Source organism: Micromesistius poutassou (assembly GCF_964030765.1).
Source record: "Micromesistius poutassou genome assembly, chromosome: 22".
Taxonomy (NCBI): Eukaryota; Metazoa; Chordata; class Actinopteri; order Gadiformes; family Gadidae; genus Micromesistius; species Micromesistius poutassou.
In genome coordinates, this window is record NC_140292.1 from 1,134,156 (window position 1) to 1,156,179 (window position 22,024).

At 48.2% G+C, this 22,024-nt stretch overlaps 1 protein-coding gene across 2 annotated transcripts; it reads right to left on the reverse strand.

The window, feature by feature from the left end:
* Positions 1-90: 90 nt before the first annotated feature.
* dusp16 (dual specificity phosphatase 16) lies at positions 91-21,786 on the reverse strand. 2 transcript variants are annotated; one of them, XM_084486611.1, is made up of 8 exons: positions 21,601-21,786; positions 16,208-16,335; positions 15,042-15,725; positions 12,371-12,509; positions 7,707-7,876; positions 7,112-7,271; positions 6,578-6,701; positions 91-5,340 (listed from the first exon to the last, which is right to left on the reverse strand). In XM_084486611.1, exons 3-8 carry the CDS (start codon positions 15,342-15,344, stop codon positions 3,906-3,908), a joined length of 2,331 nt encoding a protein of 776 aa, XP_084342737.1. In that variant the 5' UTR covers positions 15,345-15,725; positions 16,208-16,335; positions 21,601-21,786; the 3' UTR covers positions 91-3,905. The 2 variants fall into 2 exon arrangements, with proteins under 2 accessions (XP_084342737.1, XP_084342738.1); XM_084486612.1 differs by lacking the exon at positions 16,208-16,335.
* Positions 21,787-22,024: the final 238 nt, after the last annotated feature.

Sequence of the window (22,024 nt, forward strand, 5' to 3'; positions counted from 1 at the left end):
ATATGTCCTGTTATTGTAGCCCTTTAAAACACGTTTTTTAAATTAAATGAACATTTAAAATGCAATCCCAAATAAAAATAACAAAAAATGTTATCATTTCAAATTTTATTTCAATAGTAATCATACATCTACTGCTTTTTTTTACTTCATAAAACTGTGCACATTTACAACAACAAAAAAAGTTACACATAATCTCACACAAAGACACAGGCCTACTCCCACATAGATTCATACAGGTACCATCGTTAATCTAAAGTGTGTGAATCCTGAATACATCTATCCCTCTCCCCATGTCGGGCCTCTCTACCAGTCCAGTAAAGCGATCAACTAGTGAATCAATGGCTTTGCTTTATCTTCATGTATATTTTTTTAAATCTATTGGATTATAGTGGCGTTTGGAATAATTGCTTTAGGTACGAAACCAAATGGATGGCGCATAGTAATCAACGTTATGGCAGAAATTCATAACCCCCCCCCCCCACACACACACACACACAGACACACACACACACTTCTGTCTGTTTACCTCACATGACCCCACACACACACGCACAGGTTCACAGCTTTGGAGTAACCTTCAACCACACAACCAACGCGTTCATGCTCGACTTCTCTAGACAAAGAAAAGTACTCGATTGGTGATACCAGAGAACAAAACACTGCTTAACACAAGCTGTTTGGATTGGGTTTGTTTTAAGGCATTTCTAGATATCGGCGGGGAAATAGCACTCACAAGTCTTTATAGTCTTTTGTGGTATTCCTTTAAAAACATGAAACATTCCTTCCCATGTGACTGTGTTTATAAGCAAAACCCATCACTCTTAATGACAAAAAAATCAAATCAAATATCCGGGCCTTTAATATTGGGTGGATCCACACTTCTTAACACCTTTTCCCACTCCAAAAATATGCAACCCCAAGTTCAATCTATAAAGCATCAATCACTCAAACCTTCAAACACGTTAGGGTTCGTCTTAAACGTCCTTCTCCTCTGGGGAGAGGGGGTGCAGGGTCAAGATGCACATCAAGCTTATTTGATTCAGACCGTTAACAGGAAATGGATCAAAGCTGGCATGGAGACAAATGTTGTTTTTTGAAGCAGACTTTAACTTGAACGCGGCATTGGGGGTGAGGGGTGAGGGGTCATTGCAGAATGGGGGTCAACAGAACATATGCCCTGTATGTATGTTATGGGGGTCAACCAGGGTCCTCATTCACAGAGTCGCCATTTCGGTTCTAAATGTGCTAAGAACCAAGATGGCGGTTAGGTGACCAAAGTCCCGTTAGATGTTTATGATTTGAGATTTCCTCTGAACACGAGGAATACAAAGACTTAAATCTTTTTGAGTGATGACGCTTTGGCTGGTCCTTACATCCGTTCACAAGAGCGTAACCATGGTACAGTCGTTGGGGTGGGGAATTATTATTTATTTTTAAAGTGCATGTCCACAATTCTAGGATATTTATATATATTTAAAATTTGCACATTTAGAACAACGTTTTGAGGACGACATTGTCCGTTTAAAATCACCATTTAAAGGAAGAGTCCGATTTTCCGAGATAGTGGTGGCCCCTCCACTTCGGAAAGAAATTGAAAATAAATAGGAAGTAACAAGAGAAAGATCTGTTGACACGGTTCTTAAAAGGAGGACCTATTCAACATATTTACCACTGTATATTGGGGATGACAATTGTTTTTTTTCCTCAGAATTATTACTTTACCCCCCTCCCCCCAAAGAATGCATGGTTACGCCCATGTCTGTTCAAGAGCAATTGCCTTGTCTTTATCTTGTATTAAAGATTGCGGTCTTCAAATTTGAGCAGTAAAACATGTCAAGTTTTGGCAGGCAACGTCAACGACAACCCGGTTGTTTTCATTTGGAAATGGTCAGAGAGTTAAAGCCAGGGTGAAGGGAGAGAAATAAAACAGGCCAATGAAAATAACCTTAAGGGACATAATCAGCACATCTCATCGCTGGGTGCATCAGTAAACACAGTCACTCACAGTCTGATAGATGGATTACTTTCCCAGCTTGTTGCATGACATCACTTCCTGTATACCGAGGATAACATCTCTGGACACCAGGTCATACCACGTATTTGAATGATGCATGAATGCGTATGTATACCCGTTATTAAAACAGATGTTTTTCTCTGTAGGGGAAGAATGTAGCCTGACATGGCCAGACCAAGGCACAAATGCGTATCAGTCTTGAACCTCTCAGTTAATTTCCGATTTCAATGGGGATGTTATTTAAGGGTCCAGACCAAAAGGCCTCTGGACGCCATTGGCTAGACCTACAGCCAATCAGAGCAGGAAACGCTCCTCTGATCAGTCAACGTATGAAGCCCGCCCCTTTTCAGAGCAACGGTTGTGATTGGCCCAACCCGGGCCAGGTCTGCTGGAAATCTGTCTGAACGGGAGGGGGGGCAAGACGCAACACAACATGGGCTCGCAGATTCGTCTGGTTCCTAGGCTGGGGAAAATGGGCTCCATTGAAAACAAAGTACAGTATACAATGTCTGAGGTTTTTGACGTACTACACACAAATACCACAAGCACGCCAACAACTACCTCCTCATTTACTATAATTAGTGAATAAGCCCCCCCATCCATTGCGTTTCAATGATGGAACTGTAAATGCACTTCAAGAATCTTCAACAACTCCCATCCATTCATGCGTTTCCTGCCCCTACAAACTGCTCCACCATGTGCACAAGCTGTTATGCTTCTTATTAAACTGGTTTCACTCGACTTGAATTAAACGTTGCAAAAGTGCAAAGATAAACACAAGTGCATGTCAGGAGTATTAAACTCTGTCAAGGACCTCAAGGTTATTCTGAAACGTCTTTTAAAAAGCAGTTTAAAACACTCAGTAAACTCTCTGACAAGGCTGTTAGATCTTTGAACAAGAGTCCCAGCCTCTTTGATATGAAAAGCACTAACTTACTCACTTACTCTCAGTTTCTGCCTGTTTAGAGAACTCGTTTCTAAAGTCCTCCAACACTGACCCCTTTATGCCAACTGCAACTCTGTCTAGTCAATGCCTTTTCAGACAGGACTTGAATGCATCACTGAAGTTAACCCTTCTCTACCAGACAGCTGACGTTCTAGCTATGTTTACTTTTCAAATACATACTGGTGGTAATGAAGTATTTAAAAAAAAAATCTTTCAAGCAACAAGCACTTTTGGTTTCCCAAAACCTTCATTTCTTTCCAGTTCATTAGAAATCCTTTGTATTAATTTCACCTCGTCGGTCGCAGGAGTTCAGAAGTATTATCCTGCAGCTCAAATTAGGACCTGAGTTTTAACAATGAGCCCAGTTGAGAGTTTTCAATGAAATAAAGAATATTCAAAACTTATTTTGGATTCGTGAGGTTCTGGATTGTTGACACCTTGACAACACCTTGCAGAGAAGCAAAAAATAATTTGATAAACCTCCTTTTTTTTTTTTCCAGTTCAACATTACCAGACTTCGGTTCTTGTTTCTTGTATTGATAAGAAAAAGTCATATGTCAGACAATTGTAATGGGCGATTGAGAATTAAAAGAGGATCAGAAAGGTTTTTCTACAACGCAGACAAAACATTCAAAGGCTCAGTCGTCAGTAATACAACAGTTTTTCTTTTTGTACAACTTTACGCGTTCCTCTCCTTCCCACTCGGAAAAAAACATGACGCTGCTTCCAAGGCGAGAGTCACGCTTTACTACATTTAAGGCCAACTGAAGAAACGCACGTCCTTTATTAAAGTGCCACTAAAGTTCAAGGTCTAACCTGGGTTATATTAAGTGTCGTCCGTGTTATCCCATCTAGGCGGGAGAGCGCAAAAAAAAAACAAATCCATTCCAAAAAAAGAAAAAAAAAGGACTACAATCCCCAGGTTCTTGGGACTACAAATCCCCCTCAGGAAACCTCGATGATCTCCATGCTGCCGGAGAAGCTGGTCTGGCTGCCCACCTTCCCCATCTCCTCCCGGGACCGGCTCTCCAGCATCCCGCCGCCAAACTCCATCTGGCAGCTGCGCCTCTTCAGCTGCTTCTCGAAGGAGCTCTCCTCGTGCCAGCTCCGCCGCGAGTCTCCGTGGTCGCCGCTCTTCTGCCGCCCCCGCCGCCTCACCGCCTCCAGGCCCTGCGAGCAGCTGTAGGCCGCGAAGCCCCCGCCCCCGTTGCCGACGTTGCCGACGTTACCGACGTTCCCGCCGCCCCCGGCGCCGCCCAGGATGGCGGAGGTGGAGTAGAAGCGCGTGGGGTCGGAGGAGAGGTACCAGCCGCCGGCCAGCGAGGACGTGGACACGGTGACGGGCCCCAGCAGGATGTCCGAGTGCCAGCCCTTCAGGGTGCAGCCCCCGGCGCCGGGGCGCGCCAGGTGCTGCTGGCTGCGGGACAGGCCCAGCAGGAAGCTGGCCGCCTGGGCGCTGCTCGTCTCCTCCCGGCTGGTGCTCCGGTGCAGCCTGGCCGGCTTGGGGCCGGGCTCCTTGGCGGCGGAGGTGGAGGAGGAGGAGGAGGAGGACGAGGAGGTGGAGGAGGAGGAGGAGGTGGTGGTGTTAGTGGTGGAGGTCGAGGTCGAGGTCGAGGAGGACGAGGAGGAGGAGGAGGAGGAGGAAGAGGTGGCGTTGGTGTTGGTGGTGATGGAGTGCTGGGGAGGAGCGGTGCAGCTGGGGCCGCTGGGGTTCCTGGGCGCGTCCGCCTGCTCCTTGTCCGGGCTCTGCTCCGGCGTGGACTGCTCCGACACCTCCTCCACGGGGGAGAACTGGCAGGGCTTGCTGGCCGGTTCCTTGAAGGCGGACGGCTTAAAGTACTCGGCCGCGTCGCCCTGCGGCGCGAAGACGCGGTGAGGCGCACCTCCACCTCCACCGCCGCCACCGACTCCTCCTACACCTCCTCCACCTCCGCCAACGCCAACGCCGGCGCCGCCGCCGCCTCCGCCCAGCTCGCCGTACGACTTGATGTCCAGGGAGAAGGAGCGTTTCAGCCGGGCGCTGTCCTCGGGGCCCTCGGCGGCCAGCTGCAGGCCGCTGAGGGCCCGGGCCAGGAGCTGGTCCTCAGGGCCGGCCTCCAGCACGCAGGGCAGGGTGAGGGGCTCCAGCCACGCCCCCGCCCCCACCGCCACCGCTCCCGCCGCCGCTGCCGCCGCCTCCGTCTCCAGGCAGGCCCCGCCGACGCCCTCGGCCTCCCGGGGCGCCCCTGGCGGCTCCGCATCCGCCGGCACCTCTGATTGGACGGAGTTCGACCACTTGGCGTCCGTACCGACGGGGCTTTTGATCTTCTTCTCGAAATCCAACAGCTGACCCAGGAAGTTGAAGTTTGGGGAGATGGTGGGTCGTTTTTCTTTGACAAACCTTTGAAAAGGGAGGAGGGGGGGGGGGGAATGCAATGTGTCAGTATGATTAGTCTTGTGCGTTTGGGCCAACCGTCCAGACAGATCCGGCGTTTTTTCGGTGGCCGAAAACGCACTTTTCTGAACCCAGGTCCCAGGGTGGATAACATAAAAACGGACCTATGCGTTTTCGTGTTCAGATTCGTGTGGACGCCTGAAATGCAAACGATGACGTCATCGCCCCCCCACCAGCTGGGGACGTTAGAGGTGCGTTGACATTTTTTTTGATTTGTATTATTTTTGTAGCTTTAAAATCAGCCCCTTGGTAAATTTAATTACTAACTGTATATTAAAAAGTATTTCTGCTCAATCTAAAAGGTTTAACGGGCAGGCTTGATGCGCTCCACTTTTTTTGGTGGAGAACCAGCGCCACACAGTGGCCTTGAATATGTACTACAGCGTTTCTACAGCTCGATGCGTTTTTTTGCAATGAGTCCGTCTTTCCGGAGATATTCCTGAAACGCATCAAAGGAAAACGGCGGGGAACAGATCGTTTTCCGGGGGGGCCACAGACTACAGTCGCTATAGAACGGGGGTCCCGGGGCGGGTTGGACGGCCTTCATTAGGAGCTGTCCCGCGCCTCCCTCGCTAATTGGGGCTGACACGAGGGGACGCTGTAATTGGGGGTCGCACGAGGATATGGGTTCATTAGGACACGCATTCCTCCGCTCTGAACCCTATGGCCGAGGAATGTGAGTTATATAAAATACCCCGGGGACAGAGGGGGCCGGCGTTCACTGGTGACTTGTTCTGGAGGAACATTCATGTTGAGTTATATAAAACACTGATTGTTTGTGATGTACAAGCACCTGTACATGAATAAAACTATAATTCAAGTGATTTAATATGACAGAATTGTAAAATTACCTGTAATTGTGAGTCACAGACAACACAACCGATGAATGTACTACTGAAGTGAATCCTATCGAAGTTTAGATTTACATTTAGGGCATTTAGCAGACGCTTTTATCCAAAGCGACTTACAATAAGTACATTTGTCAGAAAAAAGTAAAAAACAATCTATCTCTGTCGGTTACAGTAAGGATGTTCATAGAACCAAGTGCAGAGCACCAACAATCGCTAGGTGAACCCATTCCCCGATTATAATGAATCTCCTGTCCCAGCTGTGGTCTGCGTGCGACCAATCTGCCCCCTTAGGTGTTCCAGGTGAGCTTGTGTGTCTCTGATGTCCCTGTCACCTGTAGGCCTCGTCCAGGGACATGTCCATGCGCTTCATGATGTAGGCGATGGCGATGGTGGCCGAGCGGGAGATGCCCGCCAGGCAGTGCACCAGCACCCGGGCGTTGGACGCCTTGGCCCTCTCTGGGGGAACAAGAAGAAAAGGGTTTTAATTTGATTGGGGGTGATAACGACGATTAAGGTGATGTATATATATATATATATATATATTTGTTGTATGCACAATCTTCAATTAATTGGCTGGATGCTTGCATTATGCCAACACTTTAGCATAAGGGTACATTAATTAAACATTCATTACCGTGCAGTAATAAGCACAAAGTAACAGACCATTCAAAGATAACTAATGGTCTAGTCATCATTTACTAATGGCGTGCATGTTAATTAAGGTGTTCATTTATACCTAATTGAATAGTTTAACCCTAACCTGTATGCTAATGCTATATAATAATGTTTATAACTGAGTCAATTAATTAGACTAATTAGCTAGAACCAATCAGGTTTAAGTCATAGAAACAGGTGGACCCTCTGACCTATGAACTCCACAGACTTGTCCAGCCAGGGCAGGATCTTCTCACAGAAGCTGTCGTTGACCGGCACACGCAGGAAGTGCGTGTCGGAGATGAAGTCGGGCTTGGGACACGTGTTGCTGGCGTTCAGGACGAACATGATGTCGTTCTGCTGCATCAGGTCCTACAGGACGATTACGTTACATTCATTAAGAAATCATTACTTATTGATGAAATATTAGTTAATTGCACTCAGTAAGAAATCATACCTTAACGATGAATTCTTAGTTAATTACACTCAGTAAGAAATCATAACTTAATCAATGAATTTTTTGTCAATTACATTCATTAAGAATTCATAAATTATTGATGATTCCTTAGTTAATTCATTACCAGTTCATCAATACATTTTTTTATTCCGTTTTATTGATTAAAACATAAAATCAAAGTAATTGTTATCATATTGTTTCCAGTGGATGCATCCAAACACCACTACGCAACAAGCAGCCCCACCAACCGACAACGTAAATCCAAGTAGCAGGCCCCAGCCAGGGCCCCTCCCCCTTCTCCATAGCAACAGGGCTCCTCCCCCTTCTCCATAGCCCCGCCCCTCGCCCACCTTGTTGAGCACGTCCCGCTGGCAGCCCAGGTAGAGGTGGGGCAGGATGCGCGTGGGCCCCAGGCTGGTGACCGGCGGGCAGGGCTGGGAGGACGACGTACAGCAGGGCACCAGGGTGGCCTTGCCCTCGCACAGGCCCGGGAACAACTGGGAGAACTGGGAAAAGCCACCTGGGGAAGAGGGGGGGGGGGGGAGACAGTGCCGGTAGATGAAGAGGGTGATCATCACGCACGTAGAATTCCAGGTTGAGACGCATTCCGAGTTTCGGGGTTTCTTTGGCTGGTGTTTCATTAAGACACGGTTGTCAAGGCGACAGTGATGAGTAAGTGATGATCACATGCAGACGCTCCCTCATGGCGTGACGCCCGTCTGGTCGGCATGTGATTCCGAGAAGGGTCTGGAACGTCTTAATCATTGACGGCGAGAACATGAGAGCGATGGATGCCAGGTGATCAGACCACGGTCGTTATTATCTGTCTGTGTGGAACGGGTAAGCTGAGATGAAGGCTTGTTCAGAGTGTGCGTCACTATTAGGTGTGTCTTCCTCCATATAAATCTGTATTAATTGGTTTAATATAAAACATTGTGATGCAAACAGTCATTTTGAATCCCTTGGGTTAAGGTCCCAAAGCAAGAGACTTTTTTTGCCAGAGTGCATACCAATGACACATTTCAACCTGTCGAGGGCAGCAGATTCACCAAGGTATCCGGCTGTGTGTTTTAAACAGGTTTTAGGTTTGTTGAAGTACACAGACACACACACATGTGTGTGTGTGAGTGAGTGAGTGAGTGAGTGAGTGAGTGAGTGGGTGAGTGAGTGCGTGCGTTTGTTTGTCATTGAGGGAGTGAGTATATGGATCCATTGAATTCGGTTTGAGAGAGATGGGTACTTAACAGGATGTCGCAATGGAGAGATTCATATTATCCATTGTCACAATCGCTAAAAATGTTCAGTTGAGTATTGAGTGAGTGAATGGAGGCCTACAGAGAGGACCTACAGAGAGGTCCTACAGAGAGGTCCTACACAGAGGACCTACAGAGAGGTCCTACACAGAGGTCCTACACAGAGGACCTACAGAGATTGGGGGAATTGGGGAAGTAAATACTGATTCAATATTAACATTGAGAACATAAGGTTTTCTAAATCCTTTAGCTTGCTAACCCCAGCGAGGTTGTTATTATTAATACATATTCGTAGACGGTACGTCATGCGTTGTGTTTTATTATCTGCATTTGTCCCTCAACAGTTCTCACACTGTGTTGCTCTGAAGCGACGTGGAGCGACTGTGGGAAAAGTACAAGTGGCTTTCCAATGTTTTAATAATGAACTCCTCAGACGGCCTCGAACGCCCCCCCCCGGGGAAGAAGAAACAACAACAACAGCTCTGGGCATCGTCAGCCTGCAGAGGGAGAGAGACAGAGAGAGAAAGAGAGAGAGGGTGAAAGGGAGAGACAGAGAGAGACACAGAGAGAGAGAGAGAGAGAGAGAGAGAGAGTGAGAGAGAGAGAGAGAGAGAGAGACAGAGACAGACAGAGAGAGACGCACAGAGAGTGACAGATGGGTAGACAGAGAAACACAGAGTGCGAAAGAGGGAGAGCGAGACAGAGAGAGACACAGAGAGAGAGAGAGAGAGAGAGAGAGAGAGAGAGAGAGAGAGAGAGAGAGAGAGAGAGAGAGACTCTTGATTACACAACAATGCTCAGCTCCTACGCCACCTGCCGCAGCCTCTCTCTCCCAGAGCGATGCTCTTTCCAGCTGTTTCCATGGCAACGAGCTGCTCTCTGCCTCTCCGTGATGGTCCGTCCCCTTTCATCTCCCCCTGCCCACGACCACTTCCATGACTCAGGGTAACACGGGGTGCACTGCATCGTATTGCACCGTCTCCGCTGGGTCTATTCCTACGCTGCCCGCTGTCGGATCTATTTCTATGTGGTCGTGCGTTATGGCTCTCTATGTATATACTATATATACATATAACCCACACACACACACACACACACACACACACACACACAGACCCACACACCCGTCTCTTGTAAAAATACACACAGGTGCTGACAGTGAGTTCAGTATGTGAACTACGCGGAACACTCTCTACTTTTAAACTTTTCAAACTGTAATTGGCCGTAGCACTCGCCGCCCAGACGCGTCCACACGTTCTCAACGTTGAACCAGCAGAGCAGCCTCAAAATAAGTTAACATAATAACATGTGTTCCCCCCCCCCCCCCCCGACTCCATAGGGGCCCCCAGACCGACCCTGGCCCCTGCCCTAATGGTGATGGGAGGGGGTTATGTCTACCACCCGTCTGAACCCGGGACCCGGGCCCTGGGGCCTGTCAGGGGCCTTGATAGATGAGCCTCTTTGGTTTCACGCGCTGCGTTGTGTTTGATACGTTGACATGCGGCCCCCGGCCGCCGCAGTCCCTGCTTTTTCCACTGAGGTTGTTTTTTTTTTTTCTTTTTCGGTCTTTCTTATGTAACGATGACGTCGTGTCGGCATGGCGACTCCACCCGCTCGCTGGCCGCGGCCCCCGAAGCGATTCGTCCACACAATGTGCTCACAACGCGGGTCACTGTTCACAGCCGCTGACGCGCACACACACACACACACACACACCAAATACAACTATACACACACCACATACACACACACACACACACACACACGTGCAAAGACACACACACAACATGTGCACACACACACACACACACACACACACCACACTCAGTCACACACACACAAACACACAGAACAAGCACGCACACACGCACACACACACACACACACACACACACACACACACACACACACACACACACACACACACACACACACACACACACACACACACACACACACACACACACACACACACACACACAGCTTGCTCTCCAAATGGGGAAGTGGGAAAACCATTTAATAGTTCTGTTAAAAGAAGCTGTAAAAATAGCAGAACGATTAACTGAGGGTTGACACCACGACAAAGGAGTCTGTTTAGAAAAATACTGTGGGGGGGGGGGGGCAACACACAACCCCCGGTGGCTGGTATTGTGTCGGCGGCGGCCCATGACATCGCCGGCCCTCAGCGCTGTCCTATTCATCATGTATGACACCACACAGCGCTGTTTCCGAGTGGCGGTGCTCAGAGAGTTCCGCGTGCTTCCGAGATAAAAGGAATAAAAAGCCCTCTCCGGTGATATTGTGACGGTGTCGCTCCGATGCTTAGTCATCCGTTTCCATCGCGGGTAACCACGACGTGTGAGATTCGACTGTGAGGCACCCGATTGGCCATCGAGGAGACGTGGCATTGCCACGATGGACGCTAGCCGGCTATATCTCGAATGTGTTACGATAGCAGCTGAACAAACGTCGTTAAACGTGAGGGAGGGGTCTGGGATGTACAGCCAATAAGCCAAAACAATGATCAATAAAGACACGGGCAAGCACGCACACGCACACACACACACACACACACACACACACACACACACACACAGGGCTTTGGAAAGTGGGGGAATTCAAGCATGAAAGCACTCCGATTACATAGACAGACTGACACAGTGAACTGTCACCATGACTACATGATGACTTTTTAGGAAGAGCCGGCCAAGGCAAACTGGTTACGCATGAGTAATCTCTACCCATCATATTGAATCATGTTCATTTTATACTTTTACATTTATGAATTCTACTATTTATTTTCTATTCATTCAAACTATTGGCAAACCAATCTGTTTTTTTTTGTCTTTATATATTTTTAAACATCTTATATATATTCAAACCATATTTTTGTGTGCCGTTACGCACTAAAACCACGTTATTACATTGCAGCATATGAGATCAGGAACAGATTAAACGGGGTATTCTGTGAGTTGCGGCTGCATTATTAATCACATCATTGTGTCGCAACCAGGGTTTTCCTTCCATGATCACACGTTGTTGTGCGTGACCTGCCGGCCGCGCGTGTGTGTGTTGCCAACGGGATGTGCTCACAACGTCTCCAGTGTGCGCTTTCAGAACACAACTTCCGCTGAGTTTAGCAATTATTAGTTGAAGATTATCGGCCGACACACGTCACTGTTGGGCTACTATCATCGTAACCACAACGCAACATCCCTCAAACACTTTTCTGGCGTATTACTAACGACTTACACACCGTGAGTCTTTCCTTGTATGTGAACGATTGCCTGGCGATACAAAGAAGATGTTTTCTGATACAGTTCTAGATGTTTGTATCGGTGTGAGAATCAAAATTCCGCTATTTTTCTTGCCGGTGCAAAGGTTTAACCTGAGAACAGGTTTACAAAACTCTTAGAAACATGTTTCTTTGTTTGTCTGTTAATATTAATCGATTTCTATGATATTGTAGTATATCCTAGCAATTGTAAATGCCTGGCACTTGGTTCTATGAACATCCTTACTGTACCAACATCAACATATTGTTGTTTCGCTGTTCTTTCTTCTGTCAAATGTACTTATTGTAAGTCGCTTTGGATAAAAGCGTCTGCTAGATGCCCTAAATGTAAATGTATACCCATTATCCGCATTTATCATTATCAAACTTTTTTTTTTACATTTTGTTTAAGTTTCCCCCTGTACCAGTGTGTGAATGTGAACCCTTCCTGAGGAACCAGGGCCTTGGCGCGGTGACGGGGTCTCACCTGCGAGCAGGTGCACGGAGGGGAAGCTGCGCTCCAGCTTGGCCAGCAGGACGCTGAGGAAGCTGTCCGAGGAGAGGCCGGCGGGGTCCGTGGAGCTCAGGTCGTACACCACCACCTCCTGGTCCCCCTGGAGCTCCAGCTGCAGGGGTCAGAGCAACAGGCGTGGATCAGGGATCAGGCGTTGGATCAGAGATCAGAGCATCAGGTGTGAGATCAGGGATCAGAGAATCACGGGGTTGGATCAGGAATCAGAGATCAGGAATCAGGAGACAGGCATGGTGGGGGTGTAAGGTCGATGTAAGCCATCATAAAGACAAGGGGTCTCCACAGACGTGCAGCCTCATACCCAGTGCTATTTAAGAGTGGGCTTCTGGCCTCTCTAGGCCCAATTCTCAGCATGAAATGTGAGGAGGAAAACTCCTACGCAGAAATAAAGGGGGAACCTCCAAAAGGCTTGGATATCAACACTTTTTGGGGGCAATTTCCGAGGCCTAGAAGCCTTGATTGTTATTGTGTTGGTGGTAACGGTTCTGTTTTAGCCTCGTTGTTTAGTCAATAATCAGGAGATGATTTGTCATCACGGGGAAGCTGCCACAGAGCCGCTCAAGCGGGACGAGGCAAAACACCGTTTTCATTAGCCTCCGTCACGGTGCATTAACGTTGATTTAGGATTTCACAGCACTACAACTCCCCTGAGTCCGCTCATTACGGCGGAGCAGGGCCAACAACAACTCCCAGGATGCACTCTGATGTACAAGTCTGGTGTATAAGGGGTAGGAGCTAGCCTGGCTATTGCCAGACCAAGCTCAATCGTAGATTGCACGTTGGTCTGGGGAGGCTGCCGTCATTTTCTTCAGCAAAAGAGGCGTGATCGACGGGCCTAGTTCACCTGACTCTGTACGCAATTGTCTGCTTGCCGTCGCTTCCCTGTCGTCATTGTGTTAAATCAGCCAATAGCGCACCAGGGGGAGAAGCCAGCTTGGTGATTGGCTCCCGCAAAAACGTCAAAACGTTGAATGTGAACCCAGGGACTCATTCATATGTAGTTATAAAGGCACTGCCATAATCACAATAAGGGTCTGATTCCTACGATGAGTGAGGCTGTGATTGAGGGTCTGTCAGTAGGTGGTGGTTGTGGGGGTGAAATTATATAAATTTAGTGGTTGACATAAACCGTGACATAATCACGTTCTGATTATTTTCCAGCCACAAATATGTCCATGTTTTTTTAACGATTACAGAGACCATAGATCTATTTGATGTAGATTGACAATCCTATTACAGCGAACGTTGGACAGCTGAAATAGAGTGGGTTAAGGGTTTGGGCCCGCTTCAATTAAATTAATTTGAATTGAATGTAATTGTGGAATTAAGTGTAACTGAGTGGAGAGTGGAACTTTTATTTTTAGGTATTGGGTCTGACGTTCTGCACATAAAACAATGTTTATAGACCGAGTAAAACTACCAGGAGGAGTTTCTGAGGGTAGTGCCTCTTTAAGAAGCATTTACAGCTACTTTTGTTTGGATGATCTCACGTTCAAACAACAAACAACAGTACGTTTTTAACATTACAAGCTTTTTTTGTTTACCTTCAGCATCATCTTAACTTTCACAAACTGTGAACCTGTTAACTCCCATCCACCACCTTCCCCTTCCACTCACAAGCAGATGAACCTGAGGTCATTTGTCTGGGGAAGTGGGCATTTCTCTGCCGTCACACTAACAGACGGTGTAAAACGTTCTCACAAGTGTCCTGGATTAACTGCGGTATCTAGCTTACAGCAAACTGGAACTCGTTAGCATAAGGCTGCTAATTAGCAGAGCTCCCTTGTAGCGGTCAACCAACCTCCTAGTCACCCCTAATTCGGCAAGATGCGCGGGGAGGGTGGGGGGGAGTGGGGGGGGGAGCTGCGCACCGCCAGTAAGCCCCTAATAAAGTACTGGAACCCAGGGCCGCATTTAAAGTCGACGTGCACATTCAGAGCAACAGCTGTGCTCCTTTCCCGCCGCGACCGTGGACCAAAGGAAATCAAGTATAGCTTACAATCTGTAGTTACAATCTGTCGGAATCTGTTGCCTCAGTAATAAACAACAAACAAACAAACAATTCAAGCCATTCCCATTTCGAACGCCAGACCGCGAGAGGGATGGGCCTGGGTGCTGCGACACATGAGGCCGACCCCAGTAAATACACAAATACACACGTATAAATAAACACGTGCGTGTGCGCGCGTGTGTGGCATCACGCTGCCCATGGCCGCGGTTCGAGCCTTGGTGAGAGCGGGGCGCTCGCTCTGCCGGGCGCCAGCGCTGTGAACCCAACGCTCACCCGTTCACCGGCCAACAGACATAAGAGGACCCACAAGTGTGTGCCAGGGAGGGAGTGAGAGACGGGATGGGAGGGATTGGGGGAGAAAGGGGGGGGGGGGAGGACAGGGGATACACAGGACGGGGGGGGACGGGAGAGGAGGGGACGGGGGGGGACGGGAGAGGAGGGGACGGGGGGGAGAGATGGGGGAGGAGGGGACGGGGGGGAGAGACGGGGGAGGAGGGGACACAAGGGGAGATGGAGAGGACGGGGGGAGAGACGGAGAGGGAGAGGACAGAGGGAGAAACGGAGAGGGAGAGGACAGAGGGAGAGAAGGGGGACGGCGGGGACAGAGAGCCTCACCTTCTTCTTGGCGGAGTGCTGCAGCAGCTCTGCGATGAGCACCTTGTCCTGCTGCAGCCTCCTCTTCATCAGCTTGGAGCAGTTGACGTTGACGGCCTCCAGCACGTGGGCGGCGTTGTAGTCCACGAAGGGCCGGCTGTCGATGAGCAGCACGCGGTCCAGCCCGCTCTCCAGCAGCGCCACCAGGGCCTCCGCCGCGATGGGCGTGGCCCGCCGGGGGACCCCCACGGTGGCGGCGGCGGCATTGGCGTTGACCGAACGGCCGCCGGCGGTCCGCGCTGTGGCGACTGGACGCTCCGCCATGACGGCTCGCCCCCCCCCCGTCTGCCTCTTACTCTCCCTCGCCTCCTCGCTCTCTGGAGAGACTAATCACCCCCCCCCCCCCCCCACCCCGCCCCACACCCTCACCCTCCCCCGACCCCACCCGGACCCCCCGAACCCACAGACCCCCCACCCTGCAGTCTCCACCGGCCTCCTCTGTATGCCCTCTGCTCCTCCTCCTCCTCCTCCTCCTCCTCCTCTGCTCCTCCTCCTCCTCCTCCTGCTCCTCCTCCCGGTCGGGGCTGCTGGGGGGGGGTGGGGGGGTGGGGGGGGCAGCGATGACGCAGCTCCTAGCGAGGGCCCTCAGGAGATGAAGAGCGCCATTGTGTCGGCTGGGGATGATGTCATACTGATGGAGCTCGGCTGCCCGGACCCAGGGCCAAAAGAGAGAGAGAGACAGAGAGAGAGAGAGACAGAGAGAGAGCGCGAATGAGTGAGTGTGTGTGACAACAGAGTGCGAGCCAGAGAAAGAGAGAGAGAGAAAAAAAGAGCGACACAGAGGGAAGGAAAGCGGTGTAAAAAGACAGGAGGCCTCGCTATTGGTCGAAAAGATTTTATGTAACCCTCCCGCGACTATCCTCCTTGTGTGTGAGTGCGTGCGCGTGTGCGTGCGCGTGTCTCTTTGTGTGTCTCTCTGTGTCTGTGTGGGTGTTTGTATGCCAAAATGTCTACAACTGCGGCCTAGTTTCTGAGAAGAAGAGAGACTTTCTAGGGATGTGTGAGGAGGGAGGGAAGGAGTGAGGGGGGGGAGGGAAGAAAGGAGTGGAGGGGAGGGGAGGGAAGAAAGGAGGGGAGGGGGGGGGAGGGAGGGAGGGGGCGGGTCTAAGGGGCAGACGTATTCACACCATTGCTCGTCTACGACAAAAGAAGTCTTCTCTCTTGGGCTGCGCGGCCGTTACATCATCGCACACCTCGCTCCCCGCCTTCATGCTTAAGTGCTTATCGGCCTCTTTGGGTGGTGGGGGGGTGGGCGCTGTGGGAGAGGGGGAGAGAGAGAGGGGAGAGAGAGGGGAGAGATATAGGGAGAGAGGGAGATAATTAGATGTCAGAAAAAAATGTTTCCAGTGTCCCACAATGCCTCTACCAGGGGGAGAGAAGGGGGGAGGCAGGCGAGACATAGAAATAAAACAAGATAAGCATAAGGTGGGGGGGGGTGCATAGCAAAGATTGCATCACAGCTAGTGACCTTGAATGTCTCGGTGTTAAATACCTTTCGTCAATGGCTTAGCGAGAGAGAAGGAACAATTGCAATTTCTTAAGCATACGTTTGCTACAAAGACTGCAGTCGCTGACTTCCCATTTTCAGCGCGGCTACCGTTATACCCGAGTCGAATCATCTGGCCACGGGCCCGAGGAAATTCCCCTGCGCTGCATAAACCAGCATTTACTGGATGAGGAACGCAACAAAGAAACTTCCCCAAAACATGTCTCTCCTTGAGACGGGACCACCCGTCGAGGCGGGTCGGATTCGGAGACGAGTGCCAAAGAACAATCGTAATAAAAAAGGGGAAAATGATGAAATCCTACGCCGATGGGATTTCCTCCCATCGGATTAGCACCACACGGTAACAATAGCCCCCTCGCCAGACAAAGACTTTCATATGCCTCCGAACACAGAAGAACAAATGCTAAATCCATCCAATTTTACTTGACAGGTTTTTTATTACGCAAATTCAATAATTAGGTGTCAGAACGCGGTGTTGGCTGTCAGGTTTCAGTTCGTTTCAGCTCCAGGCTTGTACTTCTCAAAAGGAACTCGCACAGCACAAAGTGTGGAGCCGTAGTTCACCGCGAAGAAGAAAAGTTCTCAGTTCCACCAACGCTTTCCCACCTGCTTCCTCCAAATTATATTTTACATGGGATGTGTCAAAACTGTCCTGGCCTGACAGAGGCAGAGTTTATAGAAGACATGCAAACACACTTAAGGAAATAACATTAATTATTATTGTTTTGCCACCCTTTAATTATTCCAGCCTGAAAAGCGCTGAAAACTGTCTGGAGGTTAAGGTACCGTATATCGGTGTGTGTGTGTGTGTGTGTGTGTGTGTGTTGGCAGTCAGATAAAATCCTGTAAAAAATTAAAAGGACATCGGCATGTGCTGACCGGTGCCAAAGTCTCCGCCGTCGAGAGACCTTCCCAAAGCTGTTGATTAAGCTTTTAGAAACCGATTTAAAGTTTGACTGGTCGTATGAAACCGGAATAAGTACAAACGTGTTCAAAACAGCGTCGACCTCTTTGACCTCCACAGAAGCGTACGGCTTCCGTCAGCAGTTTCCTGAGCGTCTGCGAGCGCCGTATCGGTGGAAGACGAATGGAGTCTCGGCGGGAATCGAGTTGCAAAAAGAATGATGCCGGGGGGCTAAATATACCCTGCATGCAGATCTCATCTCTCATCTCCCATGGCCATCCTTCACTTCACATGGCAACAGCGGCGGCGAGGCGATGGCGTTCCGCACAGACCGCGGCCCGTGGAGAGGGTGACTAAACTGAGCGGAGGGAAATCCCCCCCCCCCCCTCCCCGCTCCCTGATACATCACCCTTTAGTTCCGTGAGGTCAGATTTCACGACCCTTTAGATCAGCTGCGCCATCAGGACTAGAGCCCGACCGATACGGGATTCTAGGGGCCGATACAGACACTGATATCAGGGATTCGAATATTAACGATATCGGTCAGATTCAACCACCGCAGTAGATGATTTATAAAGAGGTGATAACGTTAATAAATTGAAAGCATTTCTAAAGTTTTTCATGTCAGCGTTTGTCGGCAAACACATACACCGATAGCGATATATCTGCGATAGGCCAGCATCGGCCTATAACAGATATATCGGTAGGGCTCTAATCACGATAGTTTGGCGGTTGCGTTCCTATAGTCACACTCGGGAATCCACTCCGATATGGTATGTAGTTATAGGACTTTACTGCAACTCTCTCTCTTTGAGTCCTCTCAAAATGGCGGGGTATCAGGAACAAAAAAAAACCATGATGCATTCTGATGTACAATCCCTACTGCTCGTTCACTAGAGAGAGACAACAAGTGAACGAGCAATGACCAGCAGCAGTTAGTAGTCGAGCAGGAGGAACTAAGCAGTGCTGAGATGACGGAGGACGGGACCGCACCCATGGCCTTTATCAAGTTATCCCTTTTTATTTTTTAAAGGTCTAGCCCGGGGTCTAAACGTGTTAGATGGCCATCAGCTCACGACGATGAGACTAGTGATGCCAGGCAGAGTCATTCCACACAAAAGGGGCGGGGCCATGCTTGCCGTTGGCGGAGCTAACAGCAGCATAGCGTGTCGGACCTATTAGCAACACGCCCGTTTAGTCATTTTATTTCTCAACAAGGCCTCTTATCTCACCAAACTATACCGATTGTTGACACTCAGGGAAACAGATGGTAGCCGAAGATTGTCTGCAGGCCGTGAATAGTTGGGTTGAGTTATACATTAATAACGTTTCTCTATTGTAATAAGAGAGCAAATATCACGATAAATATCACAAGAGAGTGAATTTCGTTGCTGTGATCTCGTCCAAGCTACTACACGCCTCATGACCCACCGAATATTCAAACCACATATGAGCAAATCTCAAAGATTTGCCTGTTTCGTCATTTGGTTTCCCATATAGTTAGACATAAATGAGCAATGGATGTTGAAATAAAAAAAAATCTGTATATATATATATAGAAAATAAAAAAATGTCTGGCTTCCTTATTCTGAGATTGGTGTTACTTTTAACTCAGTAATTAAAGTGAATAGGTCACTGGCATTCTCTATGTGTATAACAACCGCTCTAATTGGTGTAATTAAGCAAGACATCCTACCTAGATGGACCATGTCTGAACAGCCCAGCCGTACTCTGAATATCCACTTTACTGATCTGTTTTACAACCAGGTCCCACGGGCCAATTGCCAACCAGGAGGTATGAGTTCCAAACTGAAACATGTTGCTTTGTCGTTATTGTTATTGTGTCAACGAAAAGGCTAATGAGTGTTTTGATGGGTTAACCAGAAAGCTCTGACCCGTCCTCTCTGGTAATTAGTCCTTCATGACCTAAACTAGCCTCATGAGTCTGTGCTATTCACACAGTTCACATTGTGGGAATATTTCAGTTCACATCTCAGCTTCTCTCTGAAGATCAGTCGGGCCTTGACCTTGTTAAAAGCGACTTCCAAAACCCAAGAAGTCGACGGGCCAATCAGTGCTAGGGGGAGGGAGTATTAGCTCAACAGATCCGGAACCTAAAACCCAGTTACGTAAAACATTGAGTTCATCCTTTTAAATACATATATGGATGAGGACCTCATTGAAGACAAGGACTCGGGTCTTCTAGCAGAGGATGAGTTTAATGCCACCATTATGTATGTTCATTATGGCAACCATTGCAATCCTAACCATCCCTAGAAAGAGATGGTTTTTCTTGCTCTTTTAGGGGCTGGGTATGGGTGGGGGTCATAAAACATGGCCTCTGAAGCCCTTTGAGCTATACAAATAAACTACACTTGACTGACTTGAGTGGTCACCTTTCAAAACAATCATTCCCATCCTAGTGGAAGTGGCGATGGGAGGGGCAAATGTTTATTAACTTTTAAAGATATTAAACGTTAAAATCCCAGCACTGGGACAGATGCAGGTACAGAAACAAAGTGAGGTGATGTGATTGATGACAACTATGTGTGATGTCACTTTCCACTTTAAATTACGTTCAGATTTGGCCGGTGAGCGGTGTGGACTGATTAAGGTCTATGTTAGTCTTTGGAAAAAGTGGCCTTTAGCGAAACACATGCACTATTTGTGCTTCTAAAAAGGACCATGCTGATATTTACCTTATTTCAGATTTACTATCTTAAGTAGCCATGCTTTGGTCAATACTAGCTATTTCATTCTTCTCTTCTTCTACATTCTCTAACTTATTTTACATTAAATTGAATTTTAACTTTCTTCAAAACTACCAAGTTTTCACAATGTGGGAAAGTGCCCTTTCCTTGAATTCACATCAATTACACCACACTCATGTATTTCCATCAATTCTTTGCAAATCCTCAAATACTAAATATACTATTAAAAGTTGTCTGTAACATGTTAATTAACATCAACTACCACTTTGATAGTGTATTTGTGCTAGATTTTGTGGCCTTATAAAAAAAAAGCTTTATTCATGCCCCCACTGATACTGCGATAGTTCCAGCTGCTCATGTATCCTGTGGAAGGTTTTCTGATAAAAGAACGACATGTAATATCAGGCCAGACAACATCTCAGACATCTGCTTCCTGAAATACACACCGTTTAATCAGATGATCACACTCTTTACGTCTCCCTCTCCCCACCAAACATCAAGTCTGCTTCAATCAGGCGGTACATCTGGTTAAAACATGTAATTTAGACGGAGAGCGGGCTGGAGCAGACGACAGTAGACATACCTTACTAGTGTTTCATATAAACTGGTCTGCCTAGTGCCTATCCCCCAGAAAACCACTCTCCATGACCCTGTCGCTGTAGACGCCTCAGGTTGTAATCATTAACATGATGTGTGCAAACTGTTTTATTGTATTAGCCCTTTAACTTCCTTTATCGCTAGAAAAGATGCAAAGACATGGTTATTATAGGGGTTGTTACCATATGATTCAATTGATTTAATGCGTCTTTTGCTTTGCGGTCTTATAGTTCACCGCCTAAGTATAGTATGAGTCTGTGTTGTGACAGCTGATTGACAGATTGGAACATCTTTCTGTGACAGCTGATCAACCCCAGCATACACAGTCGACAACATGCATCTACACAACAACCATACCTACACATTGCCCAGTCCTCCTCACACCAGATATTAAAAGAGACAATAAATAAACCACAGGGCAGACATCATAAGTCGACATGATGGCGCTTGGTCATCCTATCAAATGAGGGTATCGCCAAGAGTGATTTATAACGAAAGTTTCATCCTGGTCGGGTCCTGTCCAGTCTAAAGCTATCCTGTCCGCAGTGGTCGACATTAGAAAAGTGTTTAAATCGGAACACACATTTCGTACGCCGATATATCGCGACAGGTCGACGCGCAGAAATACGTGCGGTCGTTTCCTAAGTATCCACCACACACCGCAGGTCTTTTTGAGTCATTTTGTTGTACAATGTGTTACTTTCAGAGCCCCTGTCCGAGAACACATGGAGATCAACTCCATAACTGAGGCCTCGTTGCGAGATGCTGCCGAGTCGCTCATTAGAAATTTCGAAAACTCACCGTTAGAGAATTTGTCGTGAAAATGACTTTTTTTTCGCCATACAGCCAAGAGTTGGAGTTTAATGAAGACGCTCCATGGCCCCCCGCCGAGACGAAGACAGCCGAGCGAAGGTTCCTGCGCACGGCGAAGTTATATAAAAGAAAGAGATTGTGTCGTTAGTAAACTTCTGCCATAAGACATGAGGTCATTGCGATAAAAATAAAAGGATGCCGTCATCGCGGCTCCAGTCGGAGCGCAGCGGCCGCTCTTAAAGGCGCAGGCACACGCCTCAAAGTCCGCCAGAGGATATGGTTATATAAAAAGATAAATCGCTGCGGATGTTTATTAGATCTATACAATTTAAAAAATATATATCAATTGGTGGTTTACAGTCCGTCCCTACAATACGCGATGTTTATCTTTTTTGAAGCGGCCCACATGCAT

Bases quoted from the DNA above. Each gene is read 5' to 3' on its own strand.
- dusp16 (XM_084486612.1), bottom strand. From the start codon at position 15,344: ATGGCGGAGCGTCCAGTCGCCACAGCGCGGACCGCCGGCGGCCGTTCG. The intron at 6,702-7,111 runs GTCAGAGGGTCC...TTGTTCCCCCAG, and splicing joins CAAGTCTGTGGAGTTCATAG to AGAGGGCCAAGGCGTCCAAC. The intron at 5,341-6,577 runs GTGACAGGGACA...CCCTTTTCAAAG, and splicing joins TCCCTGGACGAGGCCTACAG to GTTTGTCAAAGAAAAACGAC.